The sequence below is a fragment of the Leptosomus discolor genome, chromosome 18 (genome assembly GCF_034619465.1).
Source record: "Leptosomus discolor isolate bLepDis1 chromosome 18, bLepDis1.hap2, whole genome shotgun sequence".
NCBI classification, from domain to species: Eukaryota; Metazoa; Chordata; class Aves; order Leptosomiformes; family Leptosomidae; genus Leptosomus; species Leptosomus discolor.
The window spans coordinates 9,596,698-9,616,157 of record NC_141408.1 but is presented as its reverse complement, the minus strand read 5'-3'; the positions used below and the strand labels follow the sequence as shown (position 1 = coordinate 9,616,157).

The 19,460-nt window shown below is 39.5% G+C and overlaps 1 protein-coding gene across 6 annotated transcripts in view; it reads right to left on the bottom strand.

Moving 5' to 3' along the window:
- Window positions 1-945: 945 nt before the first annotated feature.
- The window catches only part of NCOR1 (nuclear receptor corepressor 1), a 58,298-nt gene continuing 39,783 nt past the window's right edge, over window positions 946-19,460 (bottom strand). For 4 of the 6 annotated variants that reach the window (XM_086475483.1, XM_086475482.1, XM_086475484.1 and 1 more), the window contains 20 exons: window positions 18,766-18,906; window positions 17,289-17,372; window positions 16,524-16,780; window positions 15,813-16,173; window positions 15,058-15,282; window positions 14,079-14,288; window positions 12,435-12,584; window positions 11,866-11,897; window positions 11,724-11,811; window positions 11,111-11,276; window positions 10,342-10,838; window positions 9,760-9,888; window positions 9,019-9,176; window positions 8,545-8,768; window positions 7,978-8,115; window positions 7,040-7,182; window positions 6,048-6,101; window positions 4,764-4,985; window positions 4,019-4,198; window positions 946-3,784 (listed from right to left, as the gene is read on the bottom strand). In XM_086475483.1, the coding sequence (XP_086331609.1) occupies window positions 3,597-3,784; window positions 4,019-4,198; window positions 4,764-4,985; window positions 6,048-6,101; window positions 7,040-7,182; window positions 7,978-8,115; window positions 8,545-8,768; window positions 9,019-9,176; window positions 9,760-9,888; window positions 10,342-10,838; window positions 11,111-11,276; window positions 11,724-11,811; window positions 11,866-11,897; window positions 12,435-12,584; window positions 14,079-14,288; window positions 15,058-15,282; window positions 15,813-16,173; window positions 16,524-16,780; window positions 17,289-17,372; window positions 18,766-18,906 (3,647 nt within the window). In that variant the 3' untranslated portion in view covers window positions 946-3,596. Of the gene's footprint in view, window positions 3,785-4,018; window positions 4,202-4,763; window positions 4,986-6,047; window positions 6,102-7,039; window positions 7,183-7,977; window positions 8,116-8,544; window positions 8,769-9,018; window positions 9,177-9,759; window positions 9,889-10,341; window positions 10,839-11,110; window positions 11,277-11,723; window positions 11,898-12,434; window positions 12,585-14,078; window positions 14,289-15,057; window positions 15,283-15,812; window positions 16,174-16,523; window positions 16,781-17,288; window positions 17,373-18,765; window positions 18,907-19,460 lie in introns of all 6 variants that reach the window. The other 2 variants (XM_009956215.2, XM_086475481.1) reach the window with 2 other exon arrangements.

Here is a 19,460-nt window from a genome sequence, read left to right as displayed (position 1 = left end):
CACTGGCTAGCACAACAGGGTGTATTTCCATCAGGGCTACAGCTGGGTATGTATTAACTTCAACAGAGCATTTCCCAGACTATACCTGTACTATGGCAGAGCTGTAGCTCCATATCCTTTTCAAACAGGTTGTCTGAAGATCAAGTGTTTTTCTTCGAAGCATTTAGCATCCAAAGATAGAACGTGTCCTCGCAGAGGAGGGGTGAGACCATGTTACCAAAACAGAGCCGTTGTCAGAAATAACACCCTGCTACCTTACCCCAGTCAAGAGCACGCTAAGTGCCAAGGTTGTCCTCCTTTCCTGGATGGGTCAGTGCTAGAATGCTGAGGCTTTCTGTTGGAAAAGATGGTACGTACCAACTGTTGGGTTTGTAAGCTACATGCGAATTTACTGTGAACAGAATTTAGTTATACCACAGAACTTTTCAGTTCTGCCCTGCAGGGAAGCCTACTGTTAAAGGCAAAGGAGAATTAAACCAGAAGTTATCAAATCTGCGTTTAGCTAGGATAGTAGAACTAACTAGTTCTGTCACTAACCAAGCATTATTTTTACCTCTCATTTGTAAGCACTTAATGTTAATTGCATCATTATTTACTTACAGTAGCATTAGTGGCTTCAGCTCTGCTTAACTTTGAGCTAAGAGGCGGCACACGGGTTTTCTAGAGATGTTCACTGAAGCTGGAAAAACTTAAGTCACATACACAGCTTCGTTCTCCGCAAGCTAGGAAGGAAAAACAGGGCTGTTACAGACACGCTTGTACTAACAGAAAGGCTCTAACACATTGGGGCCAATCTTTACAGTTCTGGGTTTTGGCTTTGAGGTGGCAGACACTCCAGCAGTGCTAACTGGGAAGCCTGCAGCACTCCCTAGGGGAAGTATTTTGCCTGTTCTCACGAACAAAGCTTGATGCTGCGAAACAAGAGGGAGACACAGGAAAAGCAAATGGAGAACTGATCCCCTTTATTGATTGGTCTGAATCCAGAAGTCACTGTCTACTGAAGACATTGTGTGGAAAAAAAAAAAGTTGAGTTTTATGATGCATGGGTTTTTCAAGTCTTAAATGATTTCATATCAGAATCACGAAACATATCAAGATGAAAGCATTGTGAAAGCGCTGATCAGAAATCAGTTAAAAATTTGTAGTAAACTACACTTTGTAAACATTATTTACAAACACCTTCCTGTTTGAAACAGGTCAGATGTAATTCCATACTTGAAGATTACTGGAATTGTGGTAAACCCTAACTTAGGCTCTGGAGAGGTTTTTACACCGGAGAAGTTAGAACTCGGATAACAAACAAAAAAGCAGCAACATTTTATGTGCAAATGCCACTTGAGCTGTATCTTAGGAGAAAGTGACTATCCTACTTTGGATATCTTGCTGCTGCAGCAGCGGTAACATGAAGCTTTGCAATGAACATGCTTTACTTACTGTACAGTTAGCAAAGACATTTGTCTGTACATGCCTCTTTCACGTTGTATTTGTTACTAAGTGAGAATAAGTGAGTTTTAGAATGGAACTTAACTCTCCACTCAATTTAAATCTACAAAAAGGGCAGATCAACTTGTTTTCCAGTATATGTTGCTGTGGGAACAAAAAAGTTAAAATAAGAGCACAGGTCTACAAACAAGATGAAAACTTCACTACTTTAAGCCAGAAGGGGAAAGGATGGGAGGGTGAGAAAAATCTTTCTTAGAGAAAGACTGCAAGGAGATTGACTGCTAACTGACCTACTCTGATGCAGTGTTTAAAAAAAAAAAAGTAGCAAAATAATTCTGTATTTGCAACACAGTGTCAGGTTTCCACATGAGTTCCTTGGGATTTTTTCCTTCCCACCCTTAGGTCAAAAAGGCTTTCCTCTCAAAGTAGATTTGCTGTTGATATATGGTTCTGTACTACGTACTGTAACTGGACCATTACTGTCCTTCTCTACGATGTCGAGCTTACGCACCTTAAGGTTACGCAGCTGCGTTACACCTTCCATACAACGTATCGCAAATACAGTGTTAACTGGAAAATAACTTCAAGGCAAAGACTCTGTTCATCGATGAGATGCAAAAGCAGTTTGGAATCTGACAGACCATGCCGCCCCCCAACTCAGTGCTATCTGTAAATCAGTCCTTCTACCCCGGAAGATTTAAATTCACTTCCTGAAGTCAGTGCAGCAAAAAGTAAGATGGATGTCAGGACACCCTGTGATATTGCTAACCAGATGTGTGTATGTATACATGAGCTACAAGCATATCATAGCAGGCATCGATACTGAATGATTAAGGAGACTCTCCTAGTACCATATACAACTTAAAAATAAAAGTAAAAATCACCCTAACAAGTATTGCACACTTTAGGAGATAAGCCAAGCATTTGTAAGGACTTCCACTAAAAGCTTGCGTATAGGGCTAGGGATTGGGATGGGAACACAGACTTTAAAATAATTATTACATAAAGATTTTAAAATCAGATTGGAGGAAGGTAAAAATCACAGTACCTATATTTCAAACTGGTTGTAACAGAAGCCAAGTAGTTGACTCGTGTGTTGCTCAATTACTCTATAAAAGCATTTTGTTTTATTTAAAGTTGGGATGTAGAGGTTTTTCTTCTTAAAGGATTTATCAACCCACCCAGAGCCTCTGTTCAGATAAGCCATTTGCTGTGGTTACGTATGACAGTAAAATTTAGTAGCTTGTTTTGACTGCATACAATGCAGAAACAGAAAACACTAAGATAGGCTTTTGGGGCACATTAAAATTCCCAGTGTGCATAACAGTGAGGTATGCCTCCAGAAGCTGTTCTGTTTTTGTTTTTGTTTTTTATCCTTTTAAAAATGAACCATAACATACCCATGCAATAATATTTCTGCAGTGTTGCTAAATAAAACCAACTGCACCAAAAATTTACAATGTGGCAGAATTTAAAATTCAAAGAAATATATCATCTCATTCCAGCGAACCGGACTATGTTAATGTACAGAATTCATTAAGGGGTCAGTCTTAAAAATCAACATTTTCACAAGAGCTTGAACACCACTGAGAAAGTGTGTCTAGGGAAAAAAAATTATATAAAAGCACAATGCCCGCAAGAAGTGGCACGGCATTAAATGGGCAATGATGCTAGGCTGGTTGGGAGGCTAGGGTTATGGTTAGGCTAGGCTGGTAGGGAGGCTAGGGTTATGAAGAGTACTCTACACTGGAGAAAATGCTTAAAAAAAAAAAATTACAAAATGACCCCCAAAGTTTAGGCAATGATTTGAACATAAGTACACCAGATACTATAGCAAGGGAAAAAACACTGCAAAAAGTACTCTCTATTTACAGAAGAATGATTTAAAGACATTATGGTTTTCTTTACAAATAGATGTAGAACAGGAATAGTCCACATTTTTAAAAACTCTTTACATATTTATCTTTAGTAAGTCAACCTTCTTGATCACGATCCTCCAACACACGGCCTGTGCAGAAGGCATTTAACGGACTCTCCATCAATTCTTCATTGTATGGCCCTTGCTCTCTTGGAAAGTCTCTATGGGCACAAGTCAAAAATAGATTTCTTTTTTTGACCCGCAAATTAGAAAAAAAAAAAAAAATCTGCATAGTTCAGTCATCACTGTCAGACAGAGTCTCATATTGTGCTGAAAGCAGCGGTGCAGGCTCTCGCTCCCATATCCTGTTCTGTTGGTGAGTGGTTGCTTGGCTCATGGACGGCGGGGCACACGCAATGGATGTTGGTGGCGTACTGCTGAGCATCCTCATCGTCAACGGGTTGTAAGGAAACTGTGTTGAACCTGAATCAAAGAGAATTTCCCCAAGTCAAAACCATGAGCTTTTCTAAAAGACCCGTATCTGAAAGGTAGTCTGGTTCTGACTGCGACAACTAAACTAGCAGAAAATCTGTTTCAGAAAATCCTCACATGCTGTAAACTTTTGACCAACATACCAGTGTTATGGTATGTCTCCATCTGACCCTTCTACAAATACCACATCTGGTTTGTTAAGTTTGAAAGAAACCCATTTCCCACCTGTTGATGAAGGCCTATCTTCCCAGGCCCACACTGGAGTCTGTCTGTGGTAGTCCCCTTCTGAATGTACGGATGAGACAGAAGAAGGTCTTTCGGTTCCCAAATATCCCTGTCCAGGAATCGGAGACTTAGACTTCCTACTATTTGACTTGCCCATTAGCTTCTGCTTGCTGACTCCCCCTCCTGGAAAGAGAAGGGACAGATTTTACAATCTGGTTTCACTGCATTTTAGCCTCTGTATCTTTGTTTCTATAAATTATCACGCAGCAGCAAACAGGAGTTTCACACTCGGGCCTTCAGGAATGCTGATTTACCACAATTAGTGACTGTATGAGCTAGTCTTCTGACACAGTATTGCTAGAAAGTCTGTATTCTTACAACAATGGAGTTACATTTCCATTTTCAGGAACAGAGATGTTTTCAGCTCAAGCTAGCTCCCACTGTCCCATGTTCCTTACCCGTGCATTTTCATCACACCACTGAGAAACTTCATGTATCTAATAAACCCTGCTATCTCTTCCCTGATTTATCAGTGTTGTCATTCTCCAAGAAATACTGGTTAATGCTCCTCAAGTCACCAGCACCGTTTTCAAAGCCAGGACCACTAAAGGGAATGGAAACACCATCTCTATCACTTCCAGAGGAAAGGCAGTGATTTTCAGCAACACCAGGGTTATTCAGACACTTTAAAAAAAAAAAAAAAGAAATTGAGACCATGAAATATTTAGGAGCTGCAATACCCCACCTGAATTTGGCGATGGATTAGCTTCTTCCCTACGCGGCTCATTAGCTGCCGATACTGCAGCAGTGGAACCGCCGGGTGCTACCGCAATAGACGGCGACATGACAACTCCATGCTCCTCACTCTTGTCATCAAAGTTTCCCATCAACGCTTTCCTAATAATGTCTTCCAGACCCAGGTTACTGGCAGGATCTGCAAAGGAATGACCCCTAGAACTGACTGCACCTGGGAGATAAAAGAAAACACACAGGGAAAGGTGGGAGGGGAGGCAAAAAACGGATCTCAGAGAAATTACAAAGGGATACGGGAAAAGATTTTAGAAAGAGGCAGGAAGGTGGGGGGGAAAAAACCAAACAAACATGAGATTATTTTTTTTTTTAAAGCAAAGCTACACACTCCAAAATGGCTACAGGCTAGACATGCCAACAAACACCGAAGAGCTATGTCAGTAGTGCCACTGAATGCCAGACTCTTAGCAAGAGGGCAGACTTTACTGTTAAGTTTTTCTGTTTGTTTTTAAGTAGCAAAGGAAGCTGAGCATGCTGATTGTGATAGCATATCAAGTGAAATCTGCAGCTACTATTCAGCTGTAAGAGAAGAGACCAGAAGAATATTTCTCCTATTAATAATCCATACTAATTTGTCTTATGAAGTGTGATACATGGCAAATATTTATTCTAACAGCTTGCCTTCCATCTAAATTAACAGAGCTCAGCACCTTCTCCATTTATAAGAGGGAAGCACTGTACCAGAACGGGTAGCGACTGACATGAGTAAAGTCAATCTGTGGTACACCTCCAGATTCAGATACAGCAGTTCTTATCTCTCACATTTCAGTTCAATTCTCTGCCTCACTTGCCTCTAACACACACAGTAAAAGTATTGGTTATATTTAATTTCCTTGTCTCAAAGAAAGTTGGTGGGTTTTACTATGTTTTTATCATATGAAAAAGAAATTTCAGTATTTTGAATATCCCAGTTTATAAAGTAAATTCTACTTAAGTGAGATGCTAACCAATTTAATGACTTCTACCTCTGTGTAAGATTTGCAGAGCACACAGAAATAAATCATTCTTGCTTAAGTTCCCATTTAAGTATTTTCTGAAACTTCCTTTGGTAATTTTCTTTTCCCTACGATACAGGAAACAAATTTTCATGTAGGATATGACCTTTTAAATTTTCATCACCTTCCTCATTTACTGGACTCCCCAAAGAATATAAATGAAAGATATTACTTCAGTTTACTTTTTCTGAAACACGTGTTGTTTCTTTTACTGAAAAACTTACCTGAGGTAGTGACTGCTGGCAAATTGAATATTTCAGTCCCCGGCTGAGCAGTTGCTGCAATTAAAACACAACATTTCATTGACTTTTTCAGTACTGATGATCACTGTAAGTGATCACTACTAGTCCTAACGCACAAGGTATAATTACTTTTGAACTATTTTCAATGTTCAAAAGTTTTAATGTTTTTCTTTCTCAGTCTTCTAAGATGAATGTGCATCTATGTCTTCTCAGGAAAACGATCTATACCAGGGTAAAAGTATCTTATATGGTCCTGGCTAACCTTTTAAAGATGTTACTTCAGGAAGCAGGCTGACTTTTTGAAATTTCATAATCTATGAACTTTAAAATGCAAAGCTACATTTGACTTGCTAGATACAAACGTAATGTTTCAACCTTACAGGCTGAGTATTCGTATGTATTAAAAAAATAAATGGCAACAACTTTGGAGTGGCTGAACCACCGCCTCCCCCACATTACCTATATTATGTGCAATTTGAGAGTAAAGATTTTAAACCATAACACTGAATTCAGTATCTAAATGAAAATATTATTGGCAGCAATGGGAAGTGTGCTTGTAAGCCAAGCACGCACATGAAGTTTTCAACAGCGCAAAACCTACTGCGCACACAATGGGGATCCAATAAAAAACACTGCAACCCTTACTGACACAGCCTTGTTTCTCAGAATGAGATTAATTTATTGCTCAATGCAAGAACTTTCACTTTCAAATAAACACCCTCTATGAGGTTCTGACTTCACAAACAGCTTAAACTCTCACTACTGATAATTTTGATACAAAGTTCTGTTAGGTTTTCAAGAGAAAAACAAAAATATTGTTCTAGTATCACATTCCACCATGTCAGTATCTATTACTGAAACTATACTAAGATATGTCTTTTTAACAACCATAATCATAAGGGCCAAGAAAACACAAAACATTCAGTTTCAAGACACCTTTACAAAAATTCAGTGAAAAGGCAAGTCCTGCATACCCATGTCAGAGTCACCTCCACCAGATGAGTTCAGCTTTCGAAATATTTCCTGTTTCTTGGATTTTACCATTGGTGAAGTGTTCTCAAGTTTGGTGAAAAACGAAGGCAGGTAGCTGATACTACCTGGAGAGCGAGAGTCAGTCCTGCCAAGATCAACATGCGTCAAAGAGAGAGAACATTTTTCAAGATGTACATTTCAATCTTTCCAAAAGCAGTCAGGCAGAAGCCACCAACATTCATACAAGCTTTAAGCCTCTTTCCTCAGCCTGTTTTTTGGGGACTAGACAAGTCTAATGACTCTCCAAGAACATTTGCTTTACCCAGGTAACAGAGTTTAAGATCCTACAGCTCACAGAAAAAGTGACCATGTCATTGTCTGTGCTGGAGAGTGGTACAGAGATGATGCTCTTAGAAATTTTATCTCAGGAGTGCCTACTTCTGCCTTGCAACCTGCATGCTGGCTGAAGTTTGCACTGCAAACCGGTAGGTGACAAGATGTTCAAGCCAGAAGCCCAAATACTCAACTGCTCCTCCTGTTTACAATCTTCTTCTCACTTTTGGTCCCAGTATGCCACTAAAAAGGATGTATTTCTTTTTAAGTCTGCTCACCCACCCTGTCACACATGGTCCAAGCAAATAAGCTATCTCAGGTATTCTTAGAAACCAGGTAAAATAACCTCAGAGACTGGAATCTGGCTCAAGAGCTGCCAGTTAGCCATCCTTGCTCTATGGCACAAGTTCAGACTAGGATCCACGTTCTGTATTTCATAGCCCTTATCAATTTTATGTTCACAGTAGCTGGCACACTTTCTGTACATAATTTGTCACATTAGCATAAAAACATTGCTGAAGTAAATGTTAAACTGCTCTTTAATAAAGATACTGTTTGCAGCACAAATGTCCAGAATAATGTTTTTAAAATTCAGTTTTACACATACCTCTGTTCAGTAGGCTCAGTTCTTTGGGAAAGCAAAAGAACATTTTCCTGTTTCTCATGTACAACTGGGACCTGAGGTGGTGAGATTGGCTCATAGGGCTCTGAAGAGACATGACTCCTCTCTGGAGATTTTCCAGGTCTACATCCATAATTCAGAGACAGATAAGTGCTCTTAATGCATGTAAAGCAGTAGCTAACACATGTAATTGCATTCCAGTTGTTACATAACCACCTATGTCTAGTTATGTATGTTACATGCTTTAGTATGCTTGGCAATCTCAAAGAGCTGCCTTTGAATTGTCCATAATGACTCTTGATAAGTTCTAAGTAATAAAACATCTTCGCCTCTCTAAAGACTGGAAATTAAGTAAAAGAAGTAAAGGGAAAACAGTTATAAGCTATGTTATGGAGCCAAGCAATTGTCCAAAACTGCAAGACAGACGTTGCCTAAAAACAGACCAGAAGATACCTCTACTTCTGTTCTATATCAGGATTACTGTGCTATTTTTTATAAAAATCCTGTTTGGGCACTAATTAAATTGGCAGTGAAATTGAATACATGCATTACCTTCCCCTGGACTTGTCAGACAGATTTTCAGGTGACACTCTAGCACCTGGCCGCTGATGGTGGACAGACTGCGACTGTGACTCAGGGCTGTAGCGATTCGATGTCTTTGCCCGGGTAGAAACAGGCGTTGGTGCAGGGGTGGAATTCTGGAATGTAGTGGTGGGAGGCTGCAAAGAGGCCTGAGAAGCTGCTTGGTTTCTAGCAAAGTCTTGTGTAATAATTTGCTGATTGTGGCCAAAGAAACAGAAAAGAGATCTTGGTCAGACATTGGCCAAAGCGTATGTATTCACATCGACCAGACGAGTATGAGACCGATTCCAACAAATGAGATGATTTTTTGTTCAGACACATTATTATATAATATCCTCAAGTAAAACTAATAATTACAGAATTGGTCTTATATTCCAAAACATGTGTTTTCATCATCAAGATATAACTTTTCACATCTGAAAAGATGCATGCAAATAAACCTACACAGATGTGATCAGCAAGGGTGATGAGTCGATGGGTCCTGGGCACATGTGCCATCCCTTCTGCTTGGGAAGAGGGAGGCGGAGGTTGTTGGGGTGAAGGGGGTTCCTGTTGTGTCCTATAGCGGTGAATCGGCCCCTCATATTGCCTGTTTGGGTCACCTAGTTGAAGAAGAAAAAATAGAAAAGGTCAGTCTGTTAGGACGGTATTACTGAAGCTTCAAGGTTTGAAAGTTCTGTGCTTACAAATTTAAAAGATGAGGTGTTTCTGCATTAGATTTTAGGTATCCTGTGTGATAAATCACCTTTTCCCCCCTCATATATAGGCCCTGCAATTTAGAATTGATAAATAAAGCTTCATTCCACAATGCAGGTGAATTTCAGCTTATTTCTCACCTGCAAACTGTATTATAATAGTCTGAGATTTACTACTAGGTAAAAAATTGCAGGCATCCACACCAATATGCAGTAATTTTAAAGAATATATTGAAAATAAATTTCTTATTAAATCGACTACACTGTAATGTAAAGGAGCCCTGTTTAACGCCAAGTGTCAGTTCCAATACATTTGCTCTAGTTTTTCACTGCAACAATATACTTCCAGCAAAAGCTTGTGAGAAGTTTAGAACATGGTAAGCAGTCACTTAAAGACTCCCAAGATATTTTAACTTTATTATGAGTTCATGGAGCCGGTAAATATAAGCAAGGTAATTATGGGAATATTTGCATATGCAGATCAACTTACTCTCTGCCTGGCTTGGTTTAGGTGTCTCTTGTTGATAGGGCTGTAGCTTTTCTTGAGTAGGTACGGGTGAATTTGCAGGGCTAATCACCTCAATGGCATCTCCAGGAGCTTCATACCGGTGGGAGGATACTTGAATATCAAGCAAAGGTTGTGGAATAAGGTGTAAATATCTCAGAAGATTTTGTGTTGCCTATACATAGCAACACTAGCACTTCCATTCAAATGACACTGGTGAAATGAAAAGTCAAAACACTGTCTCCTTCTTATGATAACCATGGCGATACAAATACTTCCATAAAACAGTGTTCCAACATAAAGCAAATAATTTTAGGTTTCCTGACTTCTGGTAAGGTTAGTCTTATCATTTTGCATTTCATGTTGTAGCATGGAATTCAAATAAAGCAAACAACTCTGATTGTGCAGGAATATCAAGTCACTACATGCAAAAACTGTATTTGTCTATGAAGCGTTTCTACTGGGCAGAGCTGAACATTAAACATCATTAAACATCAGAATCATTTCACATTTCCCTAAAAGGCTAAGACAGACATCAAAGAAGTAGACAGTTACTAAGATACGTACAACTACTGGAAGAATCTGAACTTTGAGAGCCCCTATCTCGTGCATCCTTGTCTGAAGCAATCTGTCGAGTGATGATCACATCTATGAAGTTAGCAGCAGTAATTGTGGTCTTTCCTCGAGTTCTCAGCTCTTCCTCGTACCTGGATTTAGGAGGAGGTCCTTTCTCTTTACCAGCCTCCGAATAGACTACTGATGAAGACTGTCCCTGGGACTTGCCACCAGAAAAATTTGCAGATGTATAGGGGCACTGGACAGGCCTCTTTTCTACGTCCAGTGTCTTCTGTTCCATCTGCTGCTGTTCAGTAACCACAGCTGACCGGCGTCCCATATTCTCTTCTATCCTGGTTCCTTCGTGCTTGTTCTCTTTTGCTTTGGCAACTTCCATCTGAGGAGCAGAGGCTGCAGCGTCTACTAGTGCCGCGAGGGCATCAGCAGCAGTATTGTAACGGGAAGCTGGCAACCCCTGAGTAATAGAGGGAGCTCCAGGGGTGAGCTGCCTGTTGGCAAACATGGAATATTCTGAATTATAATCATGCGAAAAAAAAGAACTAGAGCCATATCACGCGTACAACAAAGTGAAGCTTTTGTGACACTAATTTCCATCCAAACTGGACTGGTGAAAATGCATTGGATCATTTCCAATAAATCCAAGAGCAACCAGATAATGGTATATCCTCATCTTGTAGTAGTTTCCCCAGGCTAAATGCACCTTTTAGTAAGCTCAAATATTAGAACAGATATCTCTGCAACAGTAACTTATAAAACATACATGATACGTAGCTGAGCAGCAGGATCCAAAGGTGTGATTACACTTGTCCCATTGGTTCCTTGAAAAATACTAGGCCTTTGCTGCAGTATGTTTTCCTGGCTTCTGACTGAAGGTGACGGGGACCGAACATATCCATGGCTGCCAGGTCTGCCAGGCTGCTCTGTACCTGCAGAACATAGAGCAGAGAGGAACAAACAAAATATATATAGATCACTCTTATAACGATGCAAAACTACGTATCGATGCTGTCTCCTCCACATCCTTTCCCAGCTGTCTCCACCACTCTAGGTGTGACCGCACGTATTACAGGTTGAAGTGGCAGCATTCTGCCTACAATGCTCTAAATGACATGCAAGTTGTGCTAGCGATAACTGGGATTCACACCATTCCCTAGGTACTACACTGCTGTAAAAGAAAGACCAAGCAGCCTGGTCCTTGGGGAAGCTGCAATTATGACCAGAACTGCTAGGTGATAGGAACCTGCCCTGAGTGCAGACGAAAACCAAAGTGTGTAACGTGTTTCTAATAAGCTGCACGTCGCTAACAGTGGCTATAGAAAACGAGCAGTTCCAGCCCACAAGACAACTGATCCAAATGCAGCATGTGCACTCACCTGGTCGAAGATAAAGTTCAGTAGGGACTGAAGCTATTCTCTCCCTCTCTCGTTCTCGTTCTCTTTCCCGCTCTCGCTCACGTTCCCTCTCCCTCTCCCGTTCCTTCTCCCTCTCCCTTTCCCGTTCCCTTTCAGCATTTGCAGCTGCAGAAGCTGCCAGGTGCGTAGGGTGTCCTGGAAGGTCCACAAGATAAAATGAAGTAGCAAAAAGAGATACTCAAGTACAGCATAATTTGTTGTAAACACTTGCCAGTATATTCTGCCATCCACTTACAGCAAAACTTCCCAAATACATTTTCATTCCACTCAAGACTATCCACTTACCTAGGAAGACAAAAGCTTAACATACAGTGACATTGGAAGGCTCAACAGCTGTTTAAAGTGGTTTCTATAGTTAGAAACTAGACAGCTTATAGACCCAAATTCCACCCTTCAACACATTCAATGAAGTTGGAGAAGTCACAATCACACGACTATAAATAAAGAACTGACAGAATGAGGCAAACTGAGTTTGTCAGCACTCCTTCAGCTGCTAATGTAACTATAAAGGATATCATTAAGAAAACCTTTACTATCCAAGTGAGAAGTGCTTGCAAAAAGCATCGCCTGAGAAAATATTGAAACACAACATTAATGAAACCTAAATAAAGATGGTCAATTATCTCAGCATGTCAGAGTATTAGAGAATCACCAAATGACAAGAGCTCTTACCTGGTGACAGAGAAGCAGGATTGTAAGGCCTGGGAGGGAATGTAAGCTGGGTACCAGGGATATACGTGATTCTCTCCATGGGTGGTGTGCTTGTTCCTCCAGGATGAGGCACTAAGATAGTGGGAGCCATATTGTTCAGGTCAATAATTCCTGTTAGGAGATGACACACGTAAGAATGGCCATTCAAGGACAGACCAGTTGTCCAGACATTATTTATTCTGTTTGTGGACAATGGTCAGCAGTGCATGTTTAGTGGAAACAAAATGTAAGAATAAGGGAAATGCAAAACAATATTCCAGCTGTTTATACTCTCTTAGATCTGGCAATCAGCAATTTAGTATGTTCCTAAGTCAGAATCTGCATTTCTAGCACTCCCTTTAATTGCCCTTTGGAAAAATACACTTCACTCTAATTGACATCATACACTCCTTTTCCCAGATCTTTTATATTCATGAAACATCACACTCATGAAATGCACAGGTCCCACTGGAACCTCCTCTGCTACAAAACCCACTTATCCTTTCTTTTCCAACCAATTAAAACACTACAAGACCTTATATCTTATCCCCAAGATAATTAGTCCTACCAGCCTAATTCCCTCACACTTGCTATTTTCCATTCTACCAATAACTATCAAAACTGATTTAAGCAATAGACAGATTATCGTATCCAGTAACCAAGTTGGCAGACTGACGATTTCCTGTTAGGTTTGTAACTCCTGGCAGAAAGCCGCATCACCCCAAGGATCCAAACTATTCATTTTATTAGCTTGTTCTAAGACTTTCCTCAACATTTCAATGTGAAAGAGTTCTTCAAACTCATGTCCCATGAACAAAATCTCCATCACAGAAATATAGATCTCTCCACCCTGAATAGAGTTGCAAAGAAATTGCTTTGCTTTTTTGCAATGGCCTTATCTTCTACAGCATTACTTCTGAGTTTTTATCAGTTCCTACAGTTTCTTTGCCATGTTTCTTGCTTCCAGTATATCTGAAGAAGTTACTAGTTCATTCAGCTTTATAAATTGTTCCTCACTTTTTGACCTTTATGGTCTTACACTTAACTTGCAAGGTTTCCATTTTCTTTGAGGATCTACCTTTTTGCAAGATCTCTTTTTGCTTTTAATAGCTCCTTCCTGCTGCTGTTAAACGTCCAGATTGATTCAGGCATTTCCCCACCCTGCAACAGGTCACGCACATTTGCTAACTCTCTAACGTAGTATCTTTAAACAATCACCACGTGCTTCACAAACATTATCCCATTAGCTGGTGCTTTTATTTTCATTTTGAAGGAGCCCTCACTTTGATATAATTCTCTTTTCTGAAGTTTGAAGGTAAGTTAAATATGCTACTGAATATCAATCTAAACTAGCACAAAACAGTCCAGCTTCTTGAACACTAATGTCTTACAGCCCTCCCTTTAACAATATTGATTACATATGTAGCTTTCCTTTATATCCACAAAAGCCCGTTAGACAAGTGACAACTCATTTGCAAACACACCTATATATATGCACTTGTATGCATGCATGCATCCACACAAGCAAATATATTTATAAGCAGCAACAAAACAAACTAAGCAACCTGCAACACACTGCATCTCCAAAACACACTTTAAAGAATGTCAGAAAACACACAGGCATACCTCTTGCTCCTGCATACGGGAGAGCTAAAGTTTGCTCTCTAGGAGATAACCCTCTCGTTACATCAGGACGTAGGTTGACTTGCATCTGCTGTGAGGTAATGTAGTCGTTCAGGATTGTCTGTCGTGTATTCTCCATTGCGTAAAGCTGATACTGACTTGGGTAGCCTGGGGTGGGTGAGAGCTGCCTTTGGAACAGGTAAGCAGCAGCAGCTGAGGGTGAAGGAAGGAAAAAAAAGGTTTAGGAAGCAGCGTGGGTGATTCCGAATGGAAGTATCAGATGTTTATATAGCTTCAATGAGAATTCTCTCTAGCCAGTGCCAAAAGAAATAAAATAACATTTTAATACTGATGTTTTATTGAATTTATGCACTGTATGCAGACAGAAAAAGCGAAATAATCCAGATTGGAGACGTGCATTAGAGAAGAGACTCGATTAAAAATATAAATCCTGAAATTCTGAAGATGTAAAGGGCTGAAATACCTAAAGGAGGTTAAGATACCTCACAAAAGTGGACTGATGGATAGGTTCAAAGCAAGTCTACTATTTAATGCCACCAGGAATAATGTAATAATCCCTCAGTGAGAATGAATCACAGTTCTGAACAGAGGGGGTCCTGATTAATTCTACAGCATCTTCCACATCCTTCTTTGCATAGCTTTCCTGAAAGCTTTTAATATGTTTCCGAAATACTTATCTAAAAATATCATCTGAACTTTCTAACAAAACTTTTTTTAACAAAACCTGGAAGCTTCTAAAAGAAAGTTACAGTATTATACCATAATCTTTAAGTAAGTTTCCTGTTCATATATTAAATCCTGCACCAAACTGAAATCAAACCACAACAGCGAGTATGTATATATATAACCTCTTATAAATTATATCTGGCCATTGATAATTGCCTTTTAAAGGTACCTTTTCTGTGCATCAAAGCATACAATATTTCTAAAACTAAAGAAAAACCAACACAAATATATTTACCCGGATCCAGAGCCCTGTGAAATGGCATAGCAGGATCTAAATGAGGAGGGAGGTGACTTCTATAGACTTCAGGAGTTGCCCCTCTGTGGTGAGGGTCAAAAGGACTGTGAGTCACTACAGGATCAACGCCTGGGACTGGAGATTTTGCTGGCACGCTCTCCCTCTGTGTCGGAGTAAGCGTGTTTTTCCTTTCATGATTTGCTGGCTTCCCAGAAGCTATTCCAGCTAAAAACAATGAAAACCTCAAATTAATAAAATGCGTATTTTCCAATAGAAAATTCAGCTGTACATATACACTGCCTCCCAACGAACGTTATCGAGGACCTTGCAATCTGATGCAATAAATCACAGAATATTTTGCATCACACACTATTTCCGGTGAAAAATCTAAAACTTAAAACTAAGATTGTTTACACTTCATCATATTATCTTCCTCATCTAGATACCTCTATAATTCAGGAATAGCTTCTGCTCTTGAAACATTACCCGTGTAGGTAACATTTTCATTGTGATCCATAATCAAATGTAAATTAAGACTGAATTGCCTTCCCACCTCCACGTTACAATATGGCAGATTTTCATTCTCTTATTTCAGTTAACAGCTTACAGCCTTCTAAAATTTCTTCTAGCTACCCTCCACATTGAGAGAAGCCATTAGAATAAAAAAAAGTACAATGGATTTCAGAAACCTGTTTAAAAGTAAGTTTAAAATTTAATTATTAAAACTTATCTTACTCTGGACAGGAATAACGTACCCTCACTAACTCTATTCATCATAGGTGAACTCCTGGACATTGGACTCTGATAGTTCACAGGTGTCCTCCGAGCATTGGTATCATCATAAATCCCAGGGCTCAGCTGTGATTTGGGAGTTTCATGAAGAGTTGACCTGAGAACAGAGGGACCAGAGCTGACTACTGACGTGTGACGGGAACGTACTGCATCCCCGGTCTTCACATCTTCATATTTTCCTCGCTCCACCACCTTCACGTTTTCTGGCACCATTTCCAGCTGAGGCATTCCACGGGGTAACTTGCTTGGTCCAGTGATTAAAGATTTTACATTGTGTTTGATGGCAGACTGGCCAGAGTTGCTTTCATATTTTATGGGTGTGCCCTGAAAAGGAGAAAAAGATCAGGTAAGGTTATCCTGCCAACGTCTCACTCGTGCTAAAACACCTCATATTGCTGACATCGTAGTTCATTGCTTCTGCCACATTAGCACAGAATACAACCGGACCTTAGTGATTGTTACTTCTCAGTTCTCTCACATTTGCTTGCAAGTGCGTTCCCTACAGGTGATGTGTCAGGATTTTTCTAATACACAGAAAATATTTTTAAGCTTTGTAAGTCGGTAGCTTTCTTAAAACACCCCACCCTCATTTGTCATTATTCAAATATCATGAATCTACTCACTACTGAGTCTGTAAGCAACTGTAGGAGCCTAGTAGTGCTTTTTGTATTTACCTGAGATATGGAGCCTTCTATGATTGGCCTGGTCGTCTGCACCATTTCAGGAGTCTTGCGACTCTCCTGGCTTAATAGGTCCTGTCTTGGGATCTCATGGATGGAACGACCCATCTCTTTTATAGTAGTGACTCCGTCATATGGTTTCCCCTTAGTAATGGCTCCTTCAAATGTCCTTATGGGAGGTGACTCTCTCTTAATCTGTTTAGGGTATTTCAAGCCTTCTTCAAAACTTTCAGCTGTTGCTCTTGGTGTGCCTTTTATAGGAAGAAAGTCACATGCCTGGTATTAATAATTACTAAGTCTCTTTTTTCATAAACATAAAAATGTCATAATACGGGAACTTTGGTTTGCTATAGGCTATGATAATACATTCTCAATACTAAAAAATTGCCACAAAAATAATACTGAACAAATATTCAATATATTACTGAAAGCATCCCAAGTTATTTCAGATGCTGAAATAAAGGAAAGAGCATACATCTTCAGAGGTCTGGGGAACTGTTAGAGTTCATGAAAAAACAAAAGTGCTGATTACCAAGTACTTATATTAAAAAAGTCTATTTTCCAAAAAGAAATAAAATGTTATGTTTACACGCTAGTATTGTATACAGAAAGCTGCTGATTTATGCTCTGAAAACAGGTTTAATAAAAGAAGCTCCACCTTTAACACAGCTACAATCGTCAATAACAGTTTTAAGGTTCAGAAATCCAGATTTTTGAGGATGTAATTAATGCTTGCCTTCTAAACTTGCAATACTTTACCTTGCATTATAGAGCCAGACAACACTGTCCTCTCTTTCAGTTCTGCATGTGGGCTACCCCTAGGCAGTGCACGGCATATTAAACCTAAAATTAAAATGAATGTAATTTAGAGGATTAAACAAGTGTCCAAAAAAAACCAACCCCAAAACAATAAAAACCCTCCTCCTCCTTACATACATTACAGATAGTATCTGTATCACAGCAGGGCCCAGAGGGCCTAGGCTCAGTATGCTACTAGGCACTGTACCAACATGCTATAAACACCATCCTGCCCTAAAAAAAAAAAAGTCTTTCAGTTCAAGTATTCATGCTATTATATTGCTGCAAGTTTTAACATATTTAGAAAACACAAGGGTTTTTTTTATAATTAAGCTTAACTCTTGTCCCAAAAGCAGTCACTGCTTCTTTACACTCCACTTCAGTTTCCTTACCTAGTAAAGGAAGGTGTTCATAACGGGAAGTGGAACAAAAAGTAAAAACCACCCCAAAATACACTTTGGTATCCTCCAAATTAATCAAAGTTCATATTGAATCATCTGGGAAGAAGTGAATTTACTGTTCCTACAGTAGGAATCTAAATCAAACCCCCGAAGAACTCATGATTTTCCAGTTTGAGGACAGAAAATGTATCAGAGTGACGAAATGCAGCATAAAAGTATCACAGCAGCTTTTCATATGCTAAAAGAGCACAAAGAAGAGCCAAATGCATCAGCAACTTAAAGGCAACACTGAATTTCTATATAGAGTCTAGAAATCTCTTATTCATATTGTTTCATCACATTAAACCATACACAAAATAGCCTTTAAGGGCTACCCAAAGATGGGACAAAATGTACTTGAGGAGTAAGGCTCCATAGTTCAGGCACAAAACATTTTCTTGCATTTGTATTTTTAAAAAACGATTAGAAGAGTTACGTAGTGGCCTGACTTGACCTTTGCAGTCTTAGTTTGATTACAGTTTATTAAATCCAAATAACACCAGGGATGCCCTGAGGCAGGATACAGCAGCTGTGCAAGTCTTCTGCTTGGCCTAATGGAAGAGGTTTCTTGCAGGAATGCAAAAGGTCACGCCAATGTGTCACCACGTTGCTATGCCATGGCTGAGACCAGTATTTAACTAATGGGTGTGTCCACGGAGGCCACGCTAGGATGTCTCGGTGTTGTTTCGGCTCTGTGACAACCCGCTGGGACTGTGAAGAGTCAGTTACGTCTGTCAGATCTACTGAGAGGAGTAAGTGCCGGCTGAACTGCCTGTAGTTACAGCAACACACCAGTGAAAGAAACAGGAAAACTACTGTCTACTCCAGTCATATTCTCACATGCTTTAACTGTAGTCGTTATTACATGGATCCGGTTAGCAGCATAAGATTTAAATCTCATTTCTCTTTTAGTCTGCTCCATAAAGTAACTCTAAATAATCTTACAATGCAACAGGTTTGGATAAAACACGAAACACCTTGGAAGCAGCTGTTTTTACCTTCCAGTGGTGCAGATACTGGAGACTCCCGCATTGACATTCCTTGCTTTATATTTCCTTCCATTGTATCATAGCTTCTCTTTAAACCAATTTCATGAGCAGTTCTTGGACTCCTTGTTCCTTCACGAACATTTTTAATAGCTGGCAAAATTTACAAGAGCAGGGTTACCAAATGTGGTCAGTAAAAGACAGACACATGAGCATCACATTTAATGGGATCACAGGTCATTAATACTTTAAAAACACAACTTCAATATAATATCGTAACATTAAATCTCAACCTTAAAAAGGTATTTTATGGGTTGTTAAAAATTATTTTTGTTCAAACAGTTAATAAGTTTTTCAACTGAAGGTCGAAATTAAACGATATATTTCTTTTGATTTAAATACAGATAGTTTTAAACTTGGTTGTTTAACCTTTCAAAATAAAAATATTCCACAACAAATTGGAAGTAAATGGCACATAAATGAAATAGTTTAACTGTATTTTAAATACATAGTATAGGAGACTTCCGAACACAGGCACAATTTCTGGATCACTTTAATTCTCACATCCTCAAAAAGTCATGCAGGTCAGTATCTCTCCCGGCTGGCACCCCAGTGACTGAGGTTCATACCTATCACTCAGAAACAGATATACTTCAGCTATGGATTATAAATGCAGAACCTCCTGCAGCCTTGACTTTGATCAGGTA